Source organism: Kryptolebias marmoratus, linkage group LG12 (assembly GCF_001649575.2).
Source record: "Kryptolebias marmoratus isolate JLee-2015 linkage group LG12, ASM164957v2, whole genome shotgun sequence".
NCBI classification, from domain to species: Eukaryota; Metazoa; Chordata; class Actinopteri; order Cyprinodontiformes; family Rivulidae; genus Kryptolebias; species Kryptolebias marmoratus.
In genome coordinates, this window is record NC_051441.1 from 18,955,640 (window position 1) to 18,976,852 (window position 21,213).

A 21,213-nucleotide genomic window follows, 5' to 3' on the forward strand; every position below is an offset into this window, starting at 1 on the left:
CCTCTGCAGACGAAGGTCCAAAGTGTGTGTGAGCTAATGTCAATTCATCAGCATGGACCAGTGTGAGGACAAAGAGGAGTGTGTCCTGCCTTCTAAAACCGCTCTGTCTAAAGGAAATGGGAGCAACAGCAAAACTAAGAGGTCAGATGATGATCTCTTACTGTCCATGAATCTTCTTTGTGTCAGAGCTCAGCCCTAAGCTGTTTTTATTCACAGAAATCAACCTGGACCCAGCTGTGTGTCATACAAGAGTGATAATTCAAAGTTTCTTAGTGTTAACTTTGAATCAGACCAGGGTTCTTCTGCTGAGAGGTGCGTTATATGTAAACATTGTAACTGTATAAAATGTAACAGTCAGTTTGAATTTCCATCTAACTTGTGTTTAATGTGAGCACAGCTTTAACTTTGCATACATTTTTACATATGTGAAGTAATCAGCTGGGGGGTGGTTCCGACTTTTGCTTAGAGATCAACTAAAGATACAGTTGTAGTCAGAAGTTCGTGTCCACTCGTCGTGGCTCAGAATGGCATCATTTTGGGCTTTCAGTAATTATTTTTAGCTGTTCTTTTGAGAAGTTATTTACACAAAAATTATACATACACGCTTAGCGAGTTGCATCATGACTGCATGCTTTCTGTAGTCATCAACAAGCTTGTGGTATTATTCTGGCAGATATTTGACTCTTCTTAGCAGAATTGGTGGAGTTCATTTAAACTGGTTGGTTTCCTGGCACAGACTTGGCTCTTAAGCATAAATCACAGCATTTCAACAGTGCTGAGGTCAAAAGCTTTGGCAAGACCATTGGAGAAGCTTAATTCTGAATTTTAAACCAGACTGCTGTTAAAAGAGGAGCGCTCTACTAAATGTTGCAACTGTGTAAACAAATAACAGTCAGTCTGTCGTGATTTTATTCTAATGTGTTTAATGTGAGCACAGTTCATGTTAACCCACATTTTTATGTTGGTACTGCATGTGAAACTGTGCATATATTGAACTTTTCGAACAATTTCTTCAGTCTCAAAGTTTGTTTAATCAGCACCTGGTGCTACTGACCGTTCAGAGCTGTAAAATAAACCAATATTCAGCACAATCTGTTGGAAAGCTTCAGTTTTTCAACAAGCTTCATCTGCCCATCACTTGCCCAAGCGCAAAGTAACCAGTTACCAGGTGTTGCTGAATGAAGAAAGATAGTTTTTGGGGAATGTGACAACACACAAACCTTTACCTTTTGTTTGTTTCTGTGTGAACAGCCAAAATGCGAGCTAATTCTTCATGATTCCTTCACAGAGTCGACCAGCAGGGTTCAGAGGTTTCCAGTGCCCAGTCTGCCCATCAGCATAAATCAAAACTGGACTTCATATTTATGGTCTGTATATGTACAGTGGGGTAAATAATAATTGATCTCCTGGTGATTTTGTAAGCTCAGTTTCAGACACACCTAGTTTCAGTTTGTTATGTGTGCAGCCCATCTGTCCACAGAAACAATGTATTTCATTCCATCTTCTCCAACATCATGGGCACAACCAAAAAGCTGTCAAAAGACATCAATATAGTAGATCTACACAAGGCTGGAATGGGCTACAAGGCCATCAGCAAGAAGCTTGGTGAGAAGGGGGCAACTGTTGGTGCGATTATTTAGACATGGAAGAAATATGAAATGACAGTCGCCCTCGGTGTGGAGCTCCATGCCTCACGAGATGAGGATGATCATGAGAAAGATGACGGATCAGTCCACAACTACGCAGGGGGAGCTTGTTAATGAGCTGAAGGTAGTCAGGACCACAGTCGCCAAGAACATCATTGGTTACATACTACGCTGTAATGGATTGGATTCTCGCAGCACCTCCATTATCCCACAGCTCAAGAAGACTCATTTTAAATTTGCCAGTGTGGTTAGATGAGGTTAAAATGAAGCTCTTTAGCATTGTGTTCGAAGGAAGCATTATGATGTGGAGTATGACCAAAGAACACCACCTCCATAGTCAAGGATAGAGGTGGAAATATTATCCTTTGGGGCTGTTTTTCTGCTGCATTGAGGGACCAATCTATGGAGCCATGTACCATTTAAAATCTTGGACAAGAACCTTCTTTCCGGAGCCAAAACATCGAAGATGGGTGATAGACAAACGTCAAACCAACAAAAAAGTGGCTAAAGAAGGAGCACATAAGGGTCATGGATTGACCTAGCCAGTCTCCAGACCTCAGTCCTTTAGAAAGTTTGTGGAAGGAGCTGTAGCTTTGAGATGCCAAATAGCAACTAAGAAACCTAAAGGATTTAGAGAGTTTCAGTAAAGAAGAGAGGCCTAAAATCTAGCCTGAGATGTGTCTAAACCTGGTGACCAACAACAAGAATTGTCTCACCAATATGCTTGTCAACAAAGAGTTTTCCAATAATTACTAAGGGATGTTTTGCTTGGGGATCAAAAATGGATTTCATTTAATGACGTGCAAATCATTTTATAACTTTTATGTAATGTTTTTTTGTTGTTGTTTGTTTTGGGTTTTTTTTTTTGTCACTGAAATTTCCGTCTCTCTATTTAAATGAAGATACCATGAAAGTTAGCAACGGTTTGTTTCTTTGTAGATGGGTGAACTTACAAAATCAGCAGGAAATCAAAACACATCTGCTTTTACAACACAGTCATCTCCATGCTGTGCTTTGTTGACTGTGTCTAACGTGGATCTGATGTTTTGTGTCATAATTTCAGCTGAAAATGTAATTTGTATACTCTTCTGTTCAGATGCTGGAGAACAGTATAGTCACTTTTGTGAAGAAAGAGCTGAGAAGGATCCAGTGGACTATAGATCCAGATTACCCAGAATGCTCAGAGAGTGAGATCGAGAATGAAAAAGTGTTGCAGGGTTTAAATGAAGAGCAGAAAAGGACCAGCAGGGAAGCATTTGTAAAAATCGTACAAAACGTCCTGAGGGGGATGAAGCAGGAGGAGCTGGCTGATCTTATGCTAAGCAGTAAGATGATTTCTTTAAAGTTTTAACCTACTGGATAAATTATGCTCATTTCTGTGTAGATGGAAGAAGAGATATTTAACACTGTATTTCAAGGAATGTAATGTTTCATTCATTTTATTTTCAGGTTCGTTTGCTACAGTTTGTCAGCGTAACCTTAAATATGGTCTGAAGAAGAAGTTCCAGTGTGTGTTTGAGGGGATTGCTAAAGCAGGAAACCCAACCCTTCTGAATCAGATCTACACAGAGCTCTACATCCCAGAGGGAGGGACTGGAGAGATCAATCGTGAACATGAGGTCAGGCAGATTGAAACTCTGAAAGCAGACAGACCAGAAACAACAATCAGACAAGAAGACATCTTTAAACTCCCACCTGGAAGACAGGAACCAATCAGAACAGTGATGACTAAGGGAGTGGCTGGCATTGGGAAAACAGTCTTAACACAGAAGTTCACTCTGGACTGGGCTGAAGACAAAGCCAACCAGGACATCCACTTCACATTTCCATTCACTTTCAGAGAGCTGAATGTNGCTGAAAGAGAAAAAGTTCAGCTTGGTGGAACTTGTTCATCACTTCTTTACTGAAACCAAAGAAATGTGCAGCTTTGAAGAGTTCCAGCTTGTGTTCATCTTTGATGGTCTGGATGAGNGTCGACTTCCTCTGGACTTCCACAACAATCAGATCCTGACTGATGTTACAGAGTCCACCTCAGTGGATGTGCTGCTGACAAACCTCATCAGGGGGAACCTGCTTCCCTCTGCTCGCCTCTGGATAACCACACGACCTGCAGCAGCCAATCAGATCCCTGCTGAGTGTGTTGGCATGGTGACAGAGGTCAGAGGGTTCACTGACCCACAGAAGGAGGAGTACTTCAGGAAGAGATTCAGAGATGAGGAGCAGGCCAGCAGGATCATCTCCCACATCNAGACATCACGAAGCCTCCACATCATGTGCCACATCCCAGTCTTCTGCTGGATCACTGCTACAGTTCTGGAGGATGTGTTGAAAACCNGGAGAGGGAGGAGAGCTGCCCAACACCCTGACTGAGATGTACATCCACTTCCTGGTGGTTCAGACCAAAGTCAAGAAGGTCAAGTATGATGGAGGAGCTGAGACAGATCCACACTGGAGTCCAGAGAGCAGGGAGATGATCGAGTCTCTGGGAAAAGTGGCGTTTGAGCAGCTGCAGAAAGGAAACCTGATCTTCTATGAATCAGACCTGACAGAGTGTGGCATCGATATCAGAGCAGCCTCAGTGTACTCAGGAGTGTTCACACAGATCTTTAAAGAGGAGAGAGGGCTGTACCAGGACAAGGTGTTCTGCTTCGTCCATCTAAGTGTTCAGGAGTTTCTGGTTGCTCTTCATGTCCATCTGACCTACATCCACTTTGATGTTAACCTGCTGGGAAAAGAAGGACAACAAAAACAAGAAACAACTTTATCCAAGTTTAAAAGCATATTTAGCAAACCAAAAGCTAAACCTCTCTATCAGTGTGCTGTTGACGAGGCCTTAGAGAGTCCAAATGGACATTTAGACTTGTTCCTTCGCTTCCTTCTTGGTCTTTCGCTGCAGACCAATCAGGCACTCCTACAAGACTTGCTGAGACAGAAAGGAAGTCGTTTACAGGCCAGTCAGGAAACAGTCCAGTACCCCAAGGAGAAGATCAGCCAGAATCTGTCTGCAGAGAAAAGCATCAATCTGTTCCACTGTCTGAATGAGCTGAACGATCATTCTCTGGTAGAGGAGATTCAGCAGTCTTTGAAATCAGGCAGCCTCTCCACAGATGAACTGTCTCCTGCTCAGTGGTCAGCTCTGATCTTCATCTTACTGTCATCAGGAAAAGATCTGGATGTGTTTGACCTGAAGAAATATTCTGCTTCAGAGCAGGTTCTTGTCAGGCTGCTGCCAGTGGTTAAAGCCTCCAACAAAGCTCTGTAGGTTTGCCTCCCCAACCTTCCTTATTTCGTTCCTTCCTACCTTTCTTTCTTTTCTCTCTCTTTCTCTCCTCTGAGCAGCTCTGCTTCTACTGCTATGGAGGAAGCTCATGTTAGCTACTTGTATCTGGACTTTTGTCCCTTTGGACACAAATCCACAGTCTAAGGCCAGAAAACTATCATAATCAACTTTCACCAGTTCTGTTTCTGTGCTGAAGTTCCTCAGATTATTGCTGTCCGAATGCTCACACAATTGACTTGCATCTGTTTCTTTTCCAAGAGATTTTGACATGAAGAAACATACTGTATCATCGTCTCCTCAGGCTGCGTGACTGTAACCTCTCGGAGAGAAGCTGTGAAGCTCTGTCCTCGGCTCTCTGCTCCCAGACCTGTGATCTGTTGGAGCTGGACCTGAGTAACAACAACCTGCAGGACTCAGGAGTGAAAGTGCTGTCGTCTGGACTGAAGAGTCCACACTGCAAACTGAAAACGCTCAGGTTCGATCCGTTTTAGTACAAGTTGATTTTTTTTTTTTTTAATTAAAATGAAAAAAATTCTATAGATTTTTTTATTTCAGTTTTTTTTTTGTTTTGGTTAATTCATATTATGTATTTACAGCACTGAGTCCACTTTCCTGAAATCATAAAGATTTGTTTTACAAATGCTGAACACAACACCTAGAAAAATTATTATTTTTACAGCTGTTTTACTTACATGTTTTTTAACCCTCCCATGGCCTCAGGGTCAAATGGACTCAAAGTTACAAAGGTTTCTCTTCCTCTCTTCAACTACGATGGCTTCAGGAGGGTTATGATAAGGGTTTCGATAATCTAATACTTGGTGTTTTCTCACTCTGTTTTTGATTGAATGTTTTTGTTTTATCGTCGTCTCCTCAGGCTGTGTGACTGTAACCTCTCGGAGAAAAGCTGTGAAGCTCTGTCCTCGGCTCTCTGCTCCCAGACCTGTGATCTGTTGGAGCTGGACCTGAGTAACAACATCCTGCAGGACTCAGGAGTGAAAGTGCTGTCGTCTGGACTGAAGAGTCCACACTGCAAACTGGAGTCGCTCAGGTTCGAGCCGTTCTGCTTCTCATTCAACAGCTCAGCTTAAAGTCTCTGTCTTGCCATCATTTCAAATGAAATTTCTGGAGAAACTCAGGTGTCACACAGTAGAATAATGTTCATTAAGTTTTATTTAAGTTTGTTTTATTTTCTCCCAATTCGCCCCTAGATTATCTCTACGTTCAGACTTAAAATCTCAAGACTCTTTGAAGAATGTGCAGTGAATCTGATGCAGACTTTATCTGTAGCTTCTGTTCTCACATACATTGAGGTCTTTCCTAACCAGTATCTTAATGGGCTGCGACTGCTGGCAACAAGTTGGGGAACAGCATTCGCAGGGGAGTCTCAAGAAGGTCTCATGTTTCTCAGGGGGTTCTCAGTTTCCCCGTTTGAGTAGCAGAGGCTCACAATATCTCCTAATAGTCACAGAGGCGTTGCATGTGTCCCTTATCCATATTAAAAGCCCAAAAGAGCTGTATTTTGACATGTGCATGGGAGCTCAGCTCTGACAGAAAACATCCAAAGTGGTCAATGAAAGCATGTAGATGTTCTAAAATGCAGTTTTTAAGGTGAGTACACAAGAATGAGCTGCGATTTTCAAAATCTGGCTGCACATAAAAGCCACTCGGCTTACTGGTGACTTGGTTGTAAGTCAAGTTTTAGCCGCAGGCCAGTGTCAAACAGTCCCAGCCCAGTGAGATACTGTCTGTAGGTGGAGTCAGAGATGCAGTATGTTGCAAAAACAAATGAGGCATTATGCAAAATGTGTGCTGTGGAACTTGTTATACTTTAGTTTCATCACATCAGCAATTCTGAATGAGTTTTTCATGAGTGCAGAGAGCGCTCATCCAAACATTCACTTCCTTGGATTACATCTGAGCTCAGAATGTTCTCTTTTAAAAGTAGAAGTTTAAAGGTCTTTTAAACTTGCCCCATTTCTTACATAAAACACTGTAGACACATAAAAACTGATGACCAGACGCTTCTGCTTCTTACTTACGGTTCAGTAACCTTTTCAGTATGACTTATTTTCGCACAGTGACTGGACTGTATGTTTGAGGCTTACTTATTTTTGACATGAAGAAACATACTGTATCATCGTCTCCTCAGGCTGCGTGACTGTAACCTCTCGGAGAGAAGCTGTGAAGCTCTGTCCTCGGCTCTCAGCTCCCAGACCTGTGATCTGTTGGAGCTGGACCTGAGTAACAACAACCTGCAGGACTCAGGAGTGAAAGTGCTGTCGTCTGGACTGAAGAGTCCACACTGCAAACTGGAGTTGCTCAGGTTCGAGCCGTTTTGTACATTTTTCAAAACTGCATCTTCATACAGCCTTCTGTCATGTAATAGTTGCAAGCATCCAGCAGGAAGATTTTAGATGTAACTGAATTCAGTTCAATTAACTCCTTTCTGGGCCGCGGGGAGCTGGTGCCTATCTGCAGCCATAACTGTGCGAGAGGCGGGGACACCCTGGACAGGTCGCAAGTCCATCACAGGACAGAGAACATGACGCTACATTTTGTATACGTTGTTTTCATCATGTCAGCTATTTTGTATGAGGTTCTTGCATGGCTGTTCACATGCACTCACTGCTTTTGTGGACTACGACATTGGCTGGATAACCTCAGCAGGTTTATAGGGAGTGAATGCTGGAGACATTTGTCTCTGCACGTGCAGACATGTTTATAATTTACTACAGCTGAACTGTATTAAAATGGCTTCATTTCCCTTCAAACCGTTTTCATTTCAAACTGTTGTAGAATGAAAAAAAAAAAATAATACCAGCAAATTTTATGAACACTCTTCTCTTATACTAATTTTCTGATTTCTTGTTTATTTCTTTAGACTTCGATTTTGTAACCTTTCAGGGAGAACTTGTGAAAGTCTGTCATCTGTTCTCAGCTCCCAGCCGTGTTGTCTGACAGAGGTCGACCTGCTCAACAACAACCTACAGGATTCAGGGGAGAAGTTGTCTGGAGGACTGAAGCAATCCAACTGGACACTTGAAATTTTTAGGTAAGGATTTGTCAAACAAGAACAAATATGCATGCGAATGGTTCACTGATTTGCATTAAATCAATTTGAGCTAGGTTTTATTAAATACATACAATATGTATACACTGCTCCTCCTGAATCTGAGGTTTGACAATCCATCAGGGCCTCCCTTCCGACACCTTGGAGTAAACTTTCTCAAGGAGCTCGACAAGTGTGATTCAGAATGACTGAAAAAGAAAAGAGTCAAGGTGTTGCAGTGGTCCAGTCAAAGTCCAGTCCAGTCAAAACTACTGAGAGTTATTGCCACTAAAGGAGGTTCCACAAGCTGTTGATTTAAGAGGTGGACTTTGTTTTCCACACATAGCTTATCCATTTTAGCTTTATTTTCTTTTTTTTTAATAAATAATGACACTGCGGGATCTGTTGCACATTTCTGTTTCACCTGATGTTAGGTTAGAATAATTTTAGAAACTGGTGAAAACCAGATTAGGAATGCAGACTTACACAAGGAGCAAGATGGGGGGGGGGATAAAGATTTTATTAATAATTAAAAGCAAAACGTTGACAAGACAGCATGATAATGAAACACTAGGAGCACGAGGGGAAAACCAGATAATGCATGAGAGTACACAAAGGCTGAGTGAGGGGAAAAATCAGAGTATAGATGGACTGGAACTGATGAGGTGATTGGTGACCGTACTTATACAGCACCTTTTTAGCTAACCAGGCCACTCAAAGCGCTTTACAACACAATCTGTGCCCTCATTTATCCATCAACACACATCCATATAGCACTCTTCTACAACTTAGCAAGGCTAATCTAAATAAATCATTCTGTAGAGACTAATCAGTGCTTTACATCACATTCATACACTGATGGGGCACATCGGTGGCAGTGGCACGGACACTTCGATGTGTGACTGCTGCCAGGCATTGACCCTCCACCTTTCGATGGACAATGACTGCTGTAACCACTGAGCCACAGCCGCCGCAGGAAAGACTGATGAAAACAGAACAGGTGTAGGTGGGTGGGGCAAGAGTGAAGGATCAGAAACTGACTGAGGACACGTGATATTGGCACAGGGAAAAACACGAAACAGAAAATAAACACAATAACAAAAGGGAATAAACCTAACAACAAACACAAGCCTACCAAAAAAAAGTGTCTGCGCACTCAAAGAGACTGATGCTCTGACCTCTCTCTTCCTTTCAGGGTGGAGCCTGCTGGAGTCCGATGGTTGAAACCCGGTTTGAGAAAGTGTAAGTACGTTTCCTCATTTGATTCATAACAACAAAGCAGCTACGTTCAACCATCTTCTATCTGTCACATCACATTGTTCTCTCCGTCAGACTCCTGTCAACTCGCAGTCGATTTAAACACGGTGTACACGGGCCTCCAGCTGTCTGACGACAACAGGAAGGTGACACATGTGGAAACGGAGCAGCCGTATCCTCGTCATCTCGACAGATTTGATGTCTGTCCACAGCTGCTGTGCAGTAATGACCTGACCGGTCGCTGTTACTGGGAGGTCGAGTGGAGAGGAACGGTTAACATATCAGTGAGTTACAGAGGAATTGGAAGGAGAGGGGGAGGTAATGACTGTATCTTTGGCAGGAACGATCAGTCCTGGAGTCTGGAGTGCTCCGAAAATGATGGTTTCTCTGTCCGTCACAATAACAACTGCTCACCCATGTCGTCCTCCTCTGCCTCCTCTGCCTCCCATAGAGTAGCAGTGTATGTGGACTATCCTGCTGGCTTTTTGTCCTTCTATGAAGTCTCCTCTGACAAACTGATTCAGCTTCGCACCTTCAACACCACATTCACTGAACCTCTTTACCCCGGGTTTACATTCTGGCCTGGTTCCTCTGTGTTTCTGTTTTAAGTCGAGTATATAGAGAAACACTCGCTGTTGAACAGACAGTTCAGTTGATGCACGCTTACTCCTAAAAGACGGATCATTCCCTACTATCTGCGCCTGTGCTGCAGATGACAGAAATACAAATATTTGGAAAGAAACCGTGTTTCTGTCAGTTTCCAGATTGAATCTGAGCTTGATTTGTTTCATTCTTTGTAGTAAATCGTCAGGCAGAATACTGAAGTCTCACTTAAAGGAGTACTGAGAGTAATTTATGTGAATCAAACTATCTTTAAAAACACACACACCCCATGGAAGACATGGGCTAACAAGCGCCTCGCTAAGCCTCAAAGACAAGCGATATACAGGAAGTGAGTCAGAAGTCTGAGATGCAGCGCTCGGGTCATTTCTCTGAACATTTCATGGTCTAATCTCAGGGTGAACTTGCTGCGACGTCCACCCCTGGGAAGATTGGCAGCTGTCTTGAAGCTTTTCCAGTCCTCAATGTAGAAGGATGAACTCCAAATTGTTTGGGACTGACCTTTGAACCTTCCCAGGTTAATAGGCAGCAACAGTTGTTTCTCTGAGGTCTTTCTTCTTTGCCTTAAAACACACCCGTATGTTCTAGAGTGGTTCTCAAACTTTTTAAGGTTATGACCCACAAAATAAAAGTGGCTGAGAGGTGTGATACAAAACATCTTTGGCTGAAGTATTCAAACATTGCTAACAGGCCATATAAACGAGCGCATAAAGTCCCAATCGTGCTCAGCGTCAAATACACAAAGTATTTTAGTATGTTCCCAGGGAGCTTGCGGATGCACACCCAAACGCAGCAAACGGTTCAGTCCCAGCAGAGAGCGTGGGGGTAGTGTTGCGCAGTATGGCTCACCCTTGAGCAGCAAAAGGAACAACTTTCTGCAGATGTGGCACCACTGTAGCAATGTTTTTTTATTGTCTAAAACTGACTTCACTCGGAAGTGAACTCTGCACTGCCCTCTAGTGGTGCCAGTGTAAAACAAGCATGGGCGTTATTGACATTGGACAACGTTTGAAACGGTCGTACCCATTTACCTACATAAACGTTTACCTTCTCAGCAACCATTACACTGTTTCTGTCCTTATGTAACGCCACTTCTTGTCTCTTGAAACAATTAAGGCAGGAATATCTTATTACCAGTCAGTTTTAAACTTTATTTAATTTTTGCAAATCCTTTCAAGACCCTCAAAGTTGGTGCTCCGCGACCCATAGTGGGGTCCACTGACCCTAATTTTAGGAACTACTGCTCTAGAACAGCAAACAGACAAAACATGTTTTTCCAAAGGTGCAACCACTTCTTTACGATCAGTTAATCAATTAATCAGATTAACTCCACCTGGTTGCTACTTATACTCCTAATTATCATGAAAAAAGTAAAAAATGGCCTGTGTTTGAACACAAAGTGTTTGTATTTAATAAAGTGAGTAAGTAATTAAGTGGTCACACATAACAATTGTTGTAATTACCTAATTTTAAGACGTAACAGAGTTCATTTCTTTTATTCATTGATTATTTCCTGTCTGGTAAAAGAGGAGATGATGACGTTAGGTTTTCCTCAACTGTTTCCAGCTGCTGTTTGAGCTCATTTTTAAAAGGCTTCTGGACTCAGGAAAACACGGTGATATGTAACGTTGTTATTGCTTGATGCTGTAACTACTGATGTTGTCAGTATGACCTGTTTATGTTTACATGTTAAATAAATAAATTTATATTTTTTTGTGAAAATGCTGTCAGGGACTGTATTCACTGTGAAACGTTCTAAAGTCAAAGTTGTCAAAGTGTTCCACCATTTATTATTATTTTTACAGAATACAGTCAGGGGATCACTTCTGTACAACCATCTCCAAAATAATACGCAATGAGGGGAAAATGGAGTCAAATGTCTCATTGCTTCTTCTAAAATTAGCTGCAAAAACAACTCAAAACACGGTATGTACTTGTGGTCACGTGGCCTTTTGTGGCTGAGTTGAGATGAAGGTCAAAGCAGAGCGCGGTGAAGCAGTAGGGCTTTATTTATCCACATTTAGAACACGAGATAGACAATACACGGCATGGTAATCCTTCTAACACAGGAGTGTATAACTCCAGGCCTCGAGGGCCGCTGTTCTAGATGTTTTAGTTGCTTCCTGCTCCAACACACCTGATTCAAATGGTTTATTACCTCCTCACAAAATCATCAAGTTCTCCAGAAGCACGTACACAAGTCACTTATTTAAAGCAGGTGTTTTAGAGCAAGAACACGTTTAAAACACCCAGGAGAGTTTGACACCTGTGCTCTTACAGCACCAGAATTCTCTCTCTAGTCACACAACTGCATCCTTAAATAGCCTCAGCTGTTTAAGGATTAAATCATTCCTAACTCACAGATGAGTTTACCAAATTACAACTTCCATTTATGCACATAAAATACATTCAATAAATACTTACATATGCATTTTACCCCTTACATTTTATACATATTTTATATTTTAACCTCACATCTCAACACCCTCATGAAAACACCAACAAAACCCATATACAGAAATCCCCCACACACTCTTTTCCCGTGGCCTCTTTGGGAACCTATAAATGATGTCTCGATCCCCAGGGAAGCATTTGTCCAAACACCCTGGAGAGGACACAGAAAAGACAGGTGAGTAATTACATTATAGCAACTTCAAGCCACTTCTTTGCACTCACACTTTTATTGTTAGACTCTACACAAACATTTAGCTATGTTTCACTAACCAAAGAACCTTATTTGCTCCGAGTAACAATTCCTTCCTCCTCACAGACAACCACTCCATGTCTCAGTGAGGACCTGGAACAAAAGGCTTCATGCTAATTATTAACATACACAAATATTTAATAAATAGTTAAAATGTATTGTGTGCAAACAAGTATTTATATGCAAATTTATGCTTAAACTGCTTGAAGTGGTAAAGGTCCTTTTTAATAAAAGTGGAAAGGCGCTCTTAAAGTTCTATACAAGTTATCAAAGTAAAATGGTCCCAGTAATGAAGACCTGTTCATTACAGTACCTATGTCTCATATGATCTCAAAATAAGCTGCAAATCTTCTGAAGGCATAAGATGTTTTGCTACTAAGATTTATTTTTATATCTACTTTAAAAGTTTATCAAAACCTCAGGAAATTATCATCTAATTCAATCAGTAACAAGTTGAACATGTTTTCCATGAATTATAAAAAAAAACATTCAGTTTTCATCCAAATAAAGAAGCAGGTGAAACACAAAGAAAATGGCTACAACTTAGTCATTTTTAAAGATTTTGAGCTATAAGATGGTGCGGTAGTAGCCGAGAGTCATCCTCAACATGTACTCTGAGCACAAACAGATGACATGTCTTTATTTGAAACTTGAGCAAACGGTGGGCAATATGCATTCTTATAAGTAAACGTAAAATCAGATATCTCGAAAGCCACCAAAGTTACAAACAATGATCTTGTGTGATGTGTTTGAGGATGATTCTCAGCTACTACCACAAAGAAATGTAGCTCGTAAAATTACCCAAGTTGTGGACATTTTTAGTGTTTTCCATGATGAGTTGGCTGTGATGGCCATCTTGAATTGGCTTGAAAGCTGATTTTGAATAATTAATGGCAAAATTTGAAACCAAGAGCTTGCAAGCTTTCATAATGTGTGTTTGGAATCAACCACAGCTGCTACCACACCAAATTCTAACCTACATTTGTAAAACTGGTGGAGTTGTNATTATTACAGATGTAGACTTGATCATCTGAGAATATTTTGGTATTTTTCAAATGAATATTGAATTTTTTATGAATTTATTTCTTTGGCTCTGTGTGGTATCAAATGGCAGTTAGCTTTTCCTCCATGAGCTTTCTACACAAATTGTACCGTTACGTCTTACGAAGCGCCTTTGAGTACGCACCGTACTGGCGAGTTTCGACTCGGCACGCTCGCCGATAGACGCGGCACGCTCGCCGATAGACGCAGCGGAGCCACGCCGGCGGGACGTCGGGATCGGAGCCCGCGGATAGGGGCGGAGCGTGGAGGCTTGGAACCCGTTGATAACTGCTTGCAGTTCTAGTTAAAATTAGTTCTGCAACTTCGATATGGCATTAGTCCATTTTCCCCATTTATCCTGACATTGCTCTTCCTGTATCTTCAATCTATGTGAAAACATCTCAAATAGTGAGTTTACAGTCTGTATCCATTCCTTCGTGGTAGGGGATTTGGATCGATACCTTTCCTGGTTATTACCTTTTTGGCCGCCACCAACATAATTTTACACAGATAACAATCATTCTTAAATATAATATTATCCAGGAGACCAAGATATAAAACCAAACCAGTCTTAGGTAATGAATAACCCATTGTTGTTACAATCTTTTTATGTATGTTGTCCCAGAACTGTGCAATTCTGGGACAAGACAAAAAAATGTGTGTGTGGTTACCATTAGGTGCACCACAATCTCTCCAACACGATTGCGCTCTAGCTTTGAATTTACTAAAAAATTTTTAGTGTTACAAAGAATCTAATTATATTCTTCCAACAGTATTCTCTCCAAATTCTGGAAGAGGATGTTGTAATTTGGGTCTTCCAAATGTTCAACCAATCGTTTTCTGTTAACATAATTCCCAATTCCTTTTCCCATTTTGTTTTAATATCCAATGTATTAGTACCTCTATTGTCTAACAGATATTTATAGAGTAAAGATACTGTTCTGTGCTTTTTACCCTTATAGACCTCAATCAATATTTTGACTATCCCATTTTCATTTATGTCTATTTTATGTTTGATCTCATTATTTAGAAAATCCCTTAATTGTGAATATCTAAAATGATCTTGAGTTCTTAAATCAACCTCTTGCTGTAGTTCCTGAAAATGTTTAAAGTGTCCATCTTTAAGGATTACACATAATGCTGTTAAACTGTTTCCTAGCCATTGTTTAAACTGAGGATCTTGAGTAAAATATTTATTGTAAACTGGCCACTGTATCAAATATAATTGTCTCTCTAATTTACATTTTCGAATTATATATAACCATTTACCCGGTGTGAAACTAGTAACAGTTTTAACATTCTTAAGTGTATTCTTTATAGTCTCAGTATCTCCAATAATACTCCGCAGTTCTCTTCCATGTACTCTTTGTTCTATATTTTTTCATTTTGCTTTTTAATTTTTAACACTTATATTTATTATGGGAGTTAGTTGATTCTTTTAAAGAATATGATAATATTTTTAAAATCAGGTAATGACATACCTCCTTTCTCTTTTCCTGATTGTAATATTTCAAAATTAATTCTAGGTTTTTTACCCTTCCATATGAATCTAGATATAATCTGATTCCATATTTTAAACTGTTTGTCCAGAATTTCTATAGGTAATGCTAAGAAAAGATACAGAAACCTTGGTAGTGCATTCATTTTTATTGTCATGTACGGTGGAGATGACGGAGATGAGCCCAGAGCGCAGACTAATTTTAAAAAGAAACTAATTTATTAAACTAAAGTGGACCAAGCAGGCGAGAGCCAGGCAGACGTGGACCAAGCAGGCGAGAGCCAGGCAGACGTAGACCAAGCAGGCGAGAGCCAGGCAGACGTGGACCAAGCAGTCGAAAAAAACCCAAATCCCCACATTTATAGCCTCAATTCTGAAATGAAACTAAAGTCTAGAGTCAGCACATCCCACCTTCCAATATCATTCCTAATTTCTTGGTCCACACTAATAAAGTAAGTCTAACATAAATCATCCATATTTTTTGTTAATTTTATACCCAAGTCTGTCATCTTATTAATTTCCACATATTGTTTCAGATGGTGTATAATTGAACGCCAAAACCCGTCTTTTTCAAGTTTAGTTTATATCCTGAGTAGAAGCCAAACATCTTTAATTGAATAATCAGACAAGGCAATTAATTTTCAGGGTCTGATAAATAACAAATTACATCATCAGCAAATAAACCTATTATATGAGACTCTTTATGTATATCAATACCCTAAAGATCTTTGTGTGGTCTTATATGTTGAGCCAACGGTTTTATATAAATTTCAAAAAAGCAACTGGACTTCTATTCTGTAGTTGAAGACGTTTCGCTTCTCATCCGAGGAGCTTTCTCAGTTCAGAAATAGAGAGTGTGGAGTTGAGCCTTTAAAGCTGAGATGTGATGTAAGATGGATTGCTTGCAGATTGTTCTCGNGTGATCTGTTGGAGCTGGACCTGAGTAACAACAACCTGCAGGACTCAGGAGTGAAAGTGCTGTCGTCTGGACTGAAGAGTCCACACTGCAAACTGGAGTTGCTCAGGTTCGAGCCGTTTTGTACATTTTTCAAAACTGCATCTTCATACAGCCTTCTGTCATGTAATAGTTGCAAGCATCCAGCAGGAAGATTTTAGATGTAACTGAATTCAGTTCAATTAACTCCTTTCTGGGCCGCGGGGAGCTGGTGCCTATCTGCAGCCATAACTGTGCGAGAGGCGGGGACACCCTGGACAGGTCGCAAGTCCATCACAGGACAGAGAACATGACGCTACATTTTGTATACGTTGTTTTCATCATGTCAGCTATTTTGTATGAGGTTCTTGCATGGCTGTTCACATGCACTCACTGCTTTTGTGGACTACGACATTGGCTGGATAACCTCAGCAGGTTTATAGGGAGTGAATGCTGGAGACATTTGTCTCTGCACGTGCAGACATGTTTATAATTTACTACAGCTGAACTGTATTAAAATGGCTTCATTTCCCTTCAAACCGTTTTCATTTCAAACTGTTGTAGAATGAAAAAAAAAAAATAATACCAGCAAATTTTATGAACACTCTTCTCTTATACTAATTTTCTGATTTCTTGTTTATTTCTTTAGACTTCGATTTTGTAACCTTTCAGGGAGAACTTGTGAAAGTCTGTCATCTGTTCTCAGCTCCCAGCCGTGTTGTCTGACAGAGGTCGACCTGCTCAACAACAACCTACAGGATTCAGGGGAGAAGTTGTCTGGAGGACTGAAGCAATCCAACTGGACACTTGAAATTTTTAGGTAAGGATTTGTCAAACAAGAACAAATATGCATGCGAATGGTTCACTGATTTGCATTAAATCAATTTGAGCTAGGTTTTATTAAATACATACAATATGTATACACTGCTCCTCCTGAATCTGAGGTTTGACAATCCATCAGGGCCTCCCTTCCGACACCTTGGAGTAAACTTTCTCAAGGAGCTCGACAAGTGTGATTCAGAATGACTGAAAAAGAAAAGAGTCAAGGTGTTGCAGTGGTCCAGTCAAAGTCCAGTCCAGTCAAAACTACTGAGAGTTATTGCCACTAAAGGAGGTTCCACAAGCTGTTGATTTAAGAGGTGGACTTTGTTTTCCACACATAGCTTATCCATTTTAGCTTTATTTTCTTTTTTTTTAATAAATAATGACACTGCGGGATCTGTTGCACATTTCTGTTTCACCTGATGTTAGGTTAGAATAATTTTAGAAACTGGTGAAAACCAGATTAGGAATGCAGACTTACACAAGGAGCAAGATGGGGGGGGGGATAAAGATTTTATTAATAATTAAAAGCAAAACGTTGACAAGACAGCATGATAATGAAACACTAGGAGCACGAGGGGAAAACCAGATAATGCATGAGAGTACACAAAGGCTGAGTGAGGGGAAAAATCAGAGTATAGATGGACTGGAACTGATGAGGTGATTGGTGACCGTACTTATACAGCACCTTTTTAGCTAACCAGGCCACTCAAAGCGCTTTACAACACAATCTGTGCCCTCATTTATCCATCAACACACATCCATATAGCACTCTTCTACAACTTAGCAAGGCTAATCTAAATAAATCATTCTGTAGAGACTAATCAGTGCTTTACATCACATTCATACACTGATGGGGCACATCGGTGGCAGTGGCACGGACACTTCGATGTGTGACTGCTGCCAGGCATTGACCCTCCACCTTTCGATGGACAATGACTGCTGTAACCACTGAGCCACAGCCGCCGCAGGAAAGACTGATGAAAACAGAACAGGTGTAGGTGGGTGGGGCAAGAGTGAAGGATCAGAAACTGACTGAGGACACGTGATATTGGCACAGGGAAAAACACGAAACAGAAAATAAACACAATAACAAAAGGGAATAAACCTAACAACAAACACAAGCCTACCAAAAAAAAGTGTCTGCGCACTCAAAGAGACTGATGCTCTGACCTCTCTCTTCCTTTCAGGGTGGAGCCTGCTGGAGTCCGATGGTTGAAACCCGGTTTGAGAAAGTGTAAGTACGTTTCCTCATTTGATTCATAACAACAAAGCAGCTACGTTCAACCATCTTCTATCTGTCACATCACATTGTTCTCTCCGTCAGACTCCTGTCAACTCGCAGTCGATTTAAACACGGTGTACACGGGCCTCCAGCTGTCTGACGACAACAGGAAGGTGACACATGTGGAAACGGAGCAGCCGTATCCTCGTCATCTCGACAGATTTGATGTCTGTCCACAGCTGCTGTGCAGTAATGACCTGACCGGTCGCTGTTACTGGGAGGTCGAGTGGAGAGGAACGGTTAACATATCAGTGAGTTACAGAGGAATTGGAAGGAGAGGGGGAGGTAATGACTGTATCTTTGGCAGGAACGATCAGTCCTGGAGTCTGGAGTGCTCCGAAAATGATGGTTTCTCTGTCCGTCACAATAACAACTGCTCACCCATGTCGTCCTCCTCTGCCTCCTCTGCCTCCCATAGAGTAGCAGTGTATGTGGACTATCCTGCTGGCTTTTTGTCCTTCTATGAAGTCTCCTCTGACAAACTGATTCAGCTTCGCACCTTCAACACCACATTCACTGAACCTCTTTACCCCGGGTTTACATTCTGGCCTGGTTCCTCTGTGTTTCTGTTTTAAGTCGAGTATATAGAGAAACACTCGCTGTTGAACAGACAGTTCAGTTGATGCACGCTTACTCCTAAAAGACGGATCATTCCCTACTATCTGCGCCTGTGCTGCAGATGACAGAAATACAAATATTTGGAAAGAAACCGTGTTTCTGTCAGTTTCCAGATTGAATCTGAGCTTGATTTGTTTCATTCTTTGTAGTAAATCGTCAGGCAGAATACTGAAGTCTCACTTAAAGGAGTACTGAGAGTAATTTATGTGAATCAAACTATCTTTAAAAACACACACACCCCATGGAAGACATGGGCTAACAAGCGCCTCGCTAAGCCTCAAAGACAAGCGATATACAGGAAGTGAGTCAGAAGTCTGAGATGCAGCGCTCGGGTCATTTCTCTGAACATTTCATGGTCTAATCTCAGGGTGAACTTGCTGCGACGTCCACCCCTGGGAAGATTGGCAGCTGTCTTGAAGCTTTTCCAGTCCTCAATGTAGAAGGATGAACTCCAAATTGTTTGGGACTGACCTTTGAACCTTCCCAGGTTAATAGGCAGCAACAGTTGTTTCTCTGAGGTCTTTCTTCTTTGCCTTAAAACACACCCGTATGTTCTAGAGTGGTTCTCAAACTTTTTAAGGTTATGACCCACAAAATAAAAGTGGCTGAGAGGTGTGATACAAAACATCTTTGGCTGAAGTATTCAAACATTGCTAACAGGCCATATAAACGAGCGCATAAAGTCCCAATCGTGCTCAGCGTCAAATACACAAAGTATTTTAGTATGTTCCCAGGGAGCTTGCGGATGCACACCCAAACGCAGCAAACGGTTCAGTCCCAGCAGAGAGCGTGGGGGTAGTGTTGCGCAGTATGGCTCACCCTTGAGCAGCAAAAGGAACAACTTTCTGCAGATGTGGCACCACTGTAGCAATGTTTTTTTATTGTCTAAAACTGACTTCACTCGGAAGTGAACTCTGCACTGCCCTCTAGTGGTGCCAGTGTAAAACAAGCATGGGCGTTATTGACATTGGACAACGTTTGAAACGGTCGTACCCATTTACCTACATAAACGTTTACCTTCTCAGCAACCATTACACTGTTTCTGTCCTTATGTAACGCCACTTCTTGTCTCTTGAAACAATTAAGGCAGGAATATCTTATTACCAGTCAGTTTTAAACTTTATTTAATTTTTGCAAATCCTTTCAAGACCCTCAAAGTTGGTGCTCCGCGACCCATAGTGGGGTCCACTGACCCTAATTTTAGGAACTACTGCTCTAGAACAGCAAACAGACAAAACATGTTTTTCCAAAGGTGCAACCACTTCTTTACGATCAGTTAATCAATTAATCAGATTAACTCCACCTGGTTGCTACTTATACTCCTAATTATCATGAAAAAAGTAAAAAATGGCCTGTGTTTGAACACAAAGTGTTTGTATTTAATAAAGTGAGTAAGTAATTAAGTGGTCACACATAACAATTGTTGTAATTACCTAATTTTAAGACGTAACAGAGTTCATTTCTTTTATTCATTGATTATTTCCTGTCTGGTAAAAGAGGAGATGATGACGTTAGGTTTTCCTCAACTGTTTCCAGCTGCTGTTTGAGCTCATTTTTAAAAGGCTTCTGGACTCAGGAAAACACGGTGATATGTAACGTTGTTATTGCTTGATGCTGTAACTACTGATGTTGTCAGTATGACCTGTTTATGTTTACATGTTAAATAAATAAATTTATATTTTTTTGTGAAAATGCTGTCAGGGACTGTATTCACTGTGAAACGTTCTAAAGTCAAAGTTGTCAAAGTGTTCCACCATTTATTATTATTTTTACAGAATACAGTCAGGGGATCACTTCTGTACAACCATCTCCAAAATAATACGCAATGAGGGGAAAATGGAGTCAAATGTCTCATTGCTTCTTCTAAAATTAGCTGCAAAAACAACTCAAAACACGGTATGTACTTGTGGTCACGTGGCCTTTTGTGGCTGAGTTGAGATGAAGGTCAAAGCAGAGCGCGGTGAAGCAGTAGGGCTTTATTTATCCACATTTAGAACACGAGATAGACAATACACGGCATGGTAATCCTTCTAACACAGGAGTGTATAACTCCAGGCCTCGAGGGCCGCTGTTCTAGATGTTTTAGTTGCTTCCTGCTCCAACACACCTGATTCAAATGGTTTATTACCTCCTCACAAAATCATCAAGTTCTCCAGAAGCACGTACACAAGTCACTTATTTAAAGCAGGTGTTTTAGAGCAAGAACACGTTTAAAACACCCAGGAGAGTTTGACACCTGTGCTCTTACAGCACCAGAATTCTCTCTCTAGTCACACAACTGCATCCTTAAATAGCCTCAGCTGTTTAAGGATTAAATCATTCCTAACTCACAGATGAGTTTACCAAATTACAACTTCCATTTATGCACATAAAATACATTCAATAAATACTTACATATGCATTTTACCCCTTACATTTTATACATATTTTATATTTTAACCTCACATCTCAACACCCT

The 21,213-nt window shown here is 41.0% G+C and overlaps 1 protein-coding gene and 1 pseudogene across 1 annotated transcript; both read left to right on the top strand.

The window, feature by feature from the left end:
* Positions 1 to 3: 3 nt before the first annotated feature.
* LOC108247485 lies at positions 4 to 11,575 on the top strand (annotated as a pseudogene).
* An 846-nt stretch (positions 11,576 to 12,421) lies between these two features.
* On the top strand, positions 12,422 to 20,447 carry LOC112449741 (stonustoxin subunit beta-like). The gene is made up of 6 exons (XM_025010447.2): positions 12,422 to 12,482; positions 12,624 to 12,642; positions 16,005 to 16,121; positions 16,680 to 16,850; positions 18,043 to 18,089; positions 18,180 to 20,447. The coding sequence occupies exons 1-6, from the start codon at positions 12,422 to 12,424 to the stop codon at positions 18,710 to 18,712; spliced, it is 948 nt and encodes a 315-aa protein (XP_024866215.1). The 3' UTR covers positions 18,713 to 20,447.
* Positions 20,448 to 21,213: the final 766 nt, after the last annotated feature.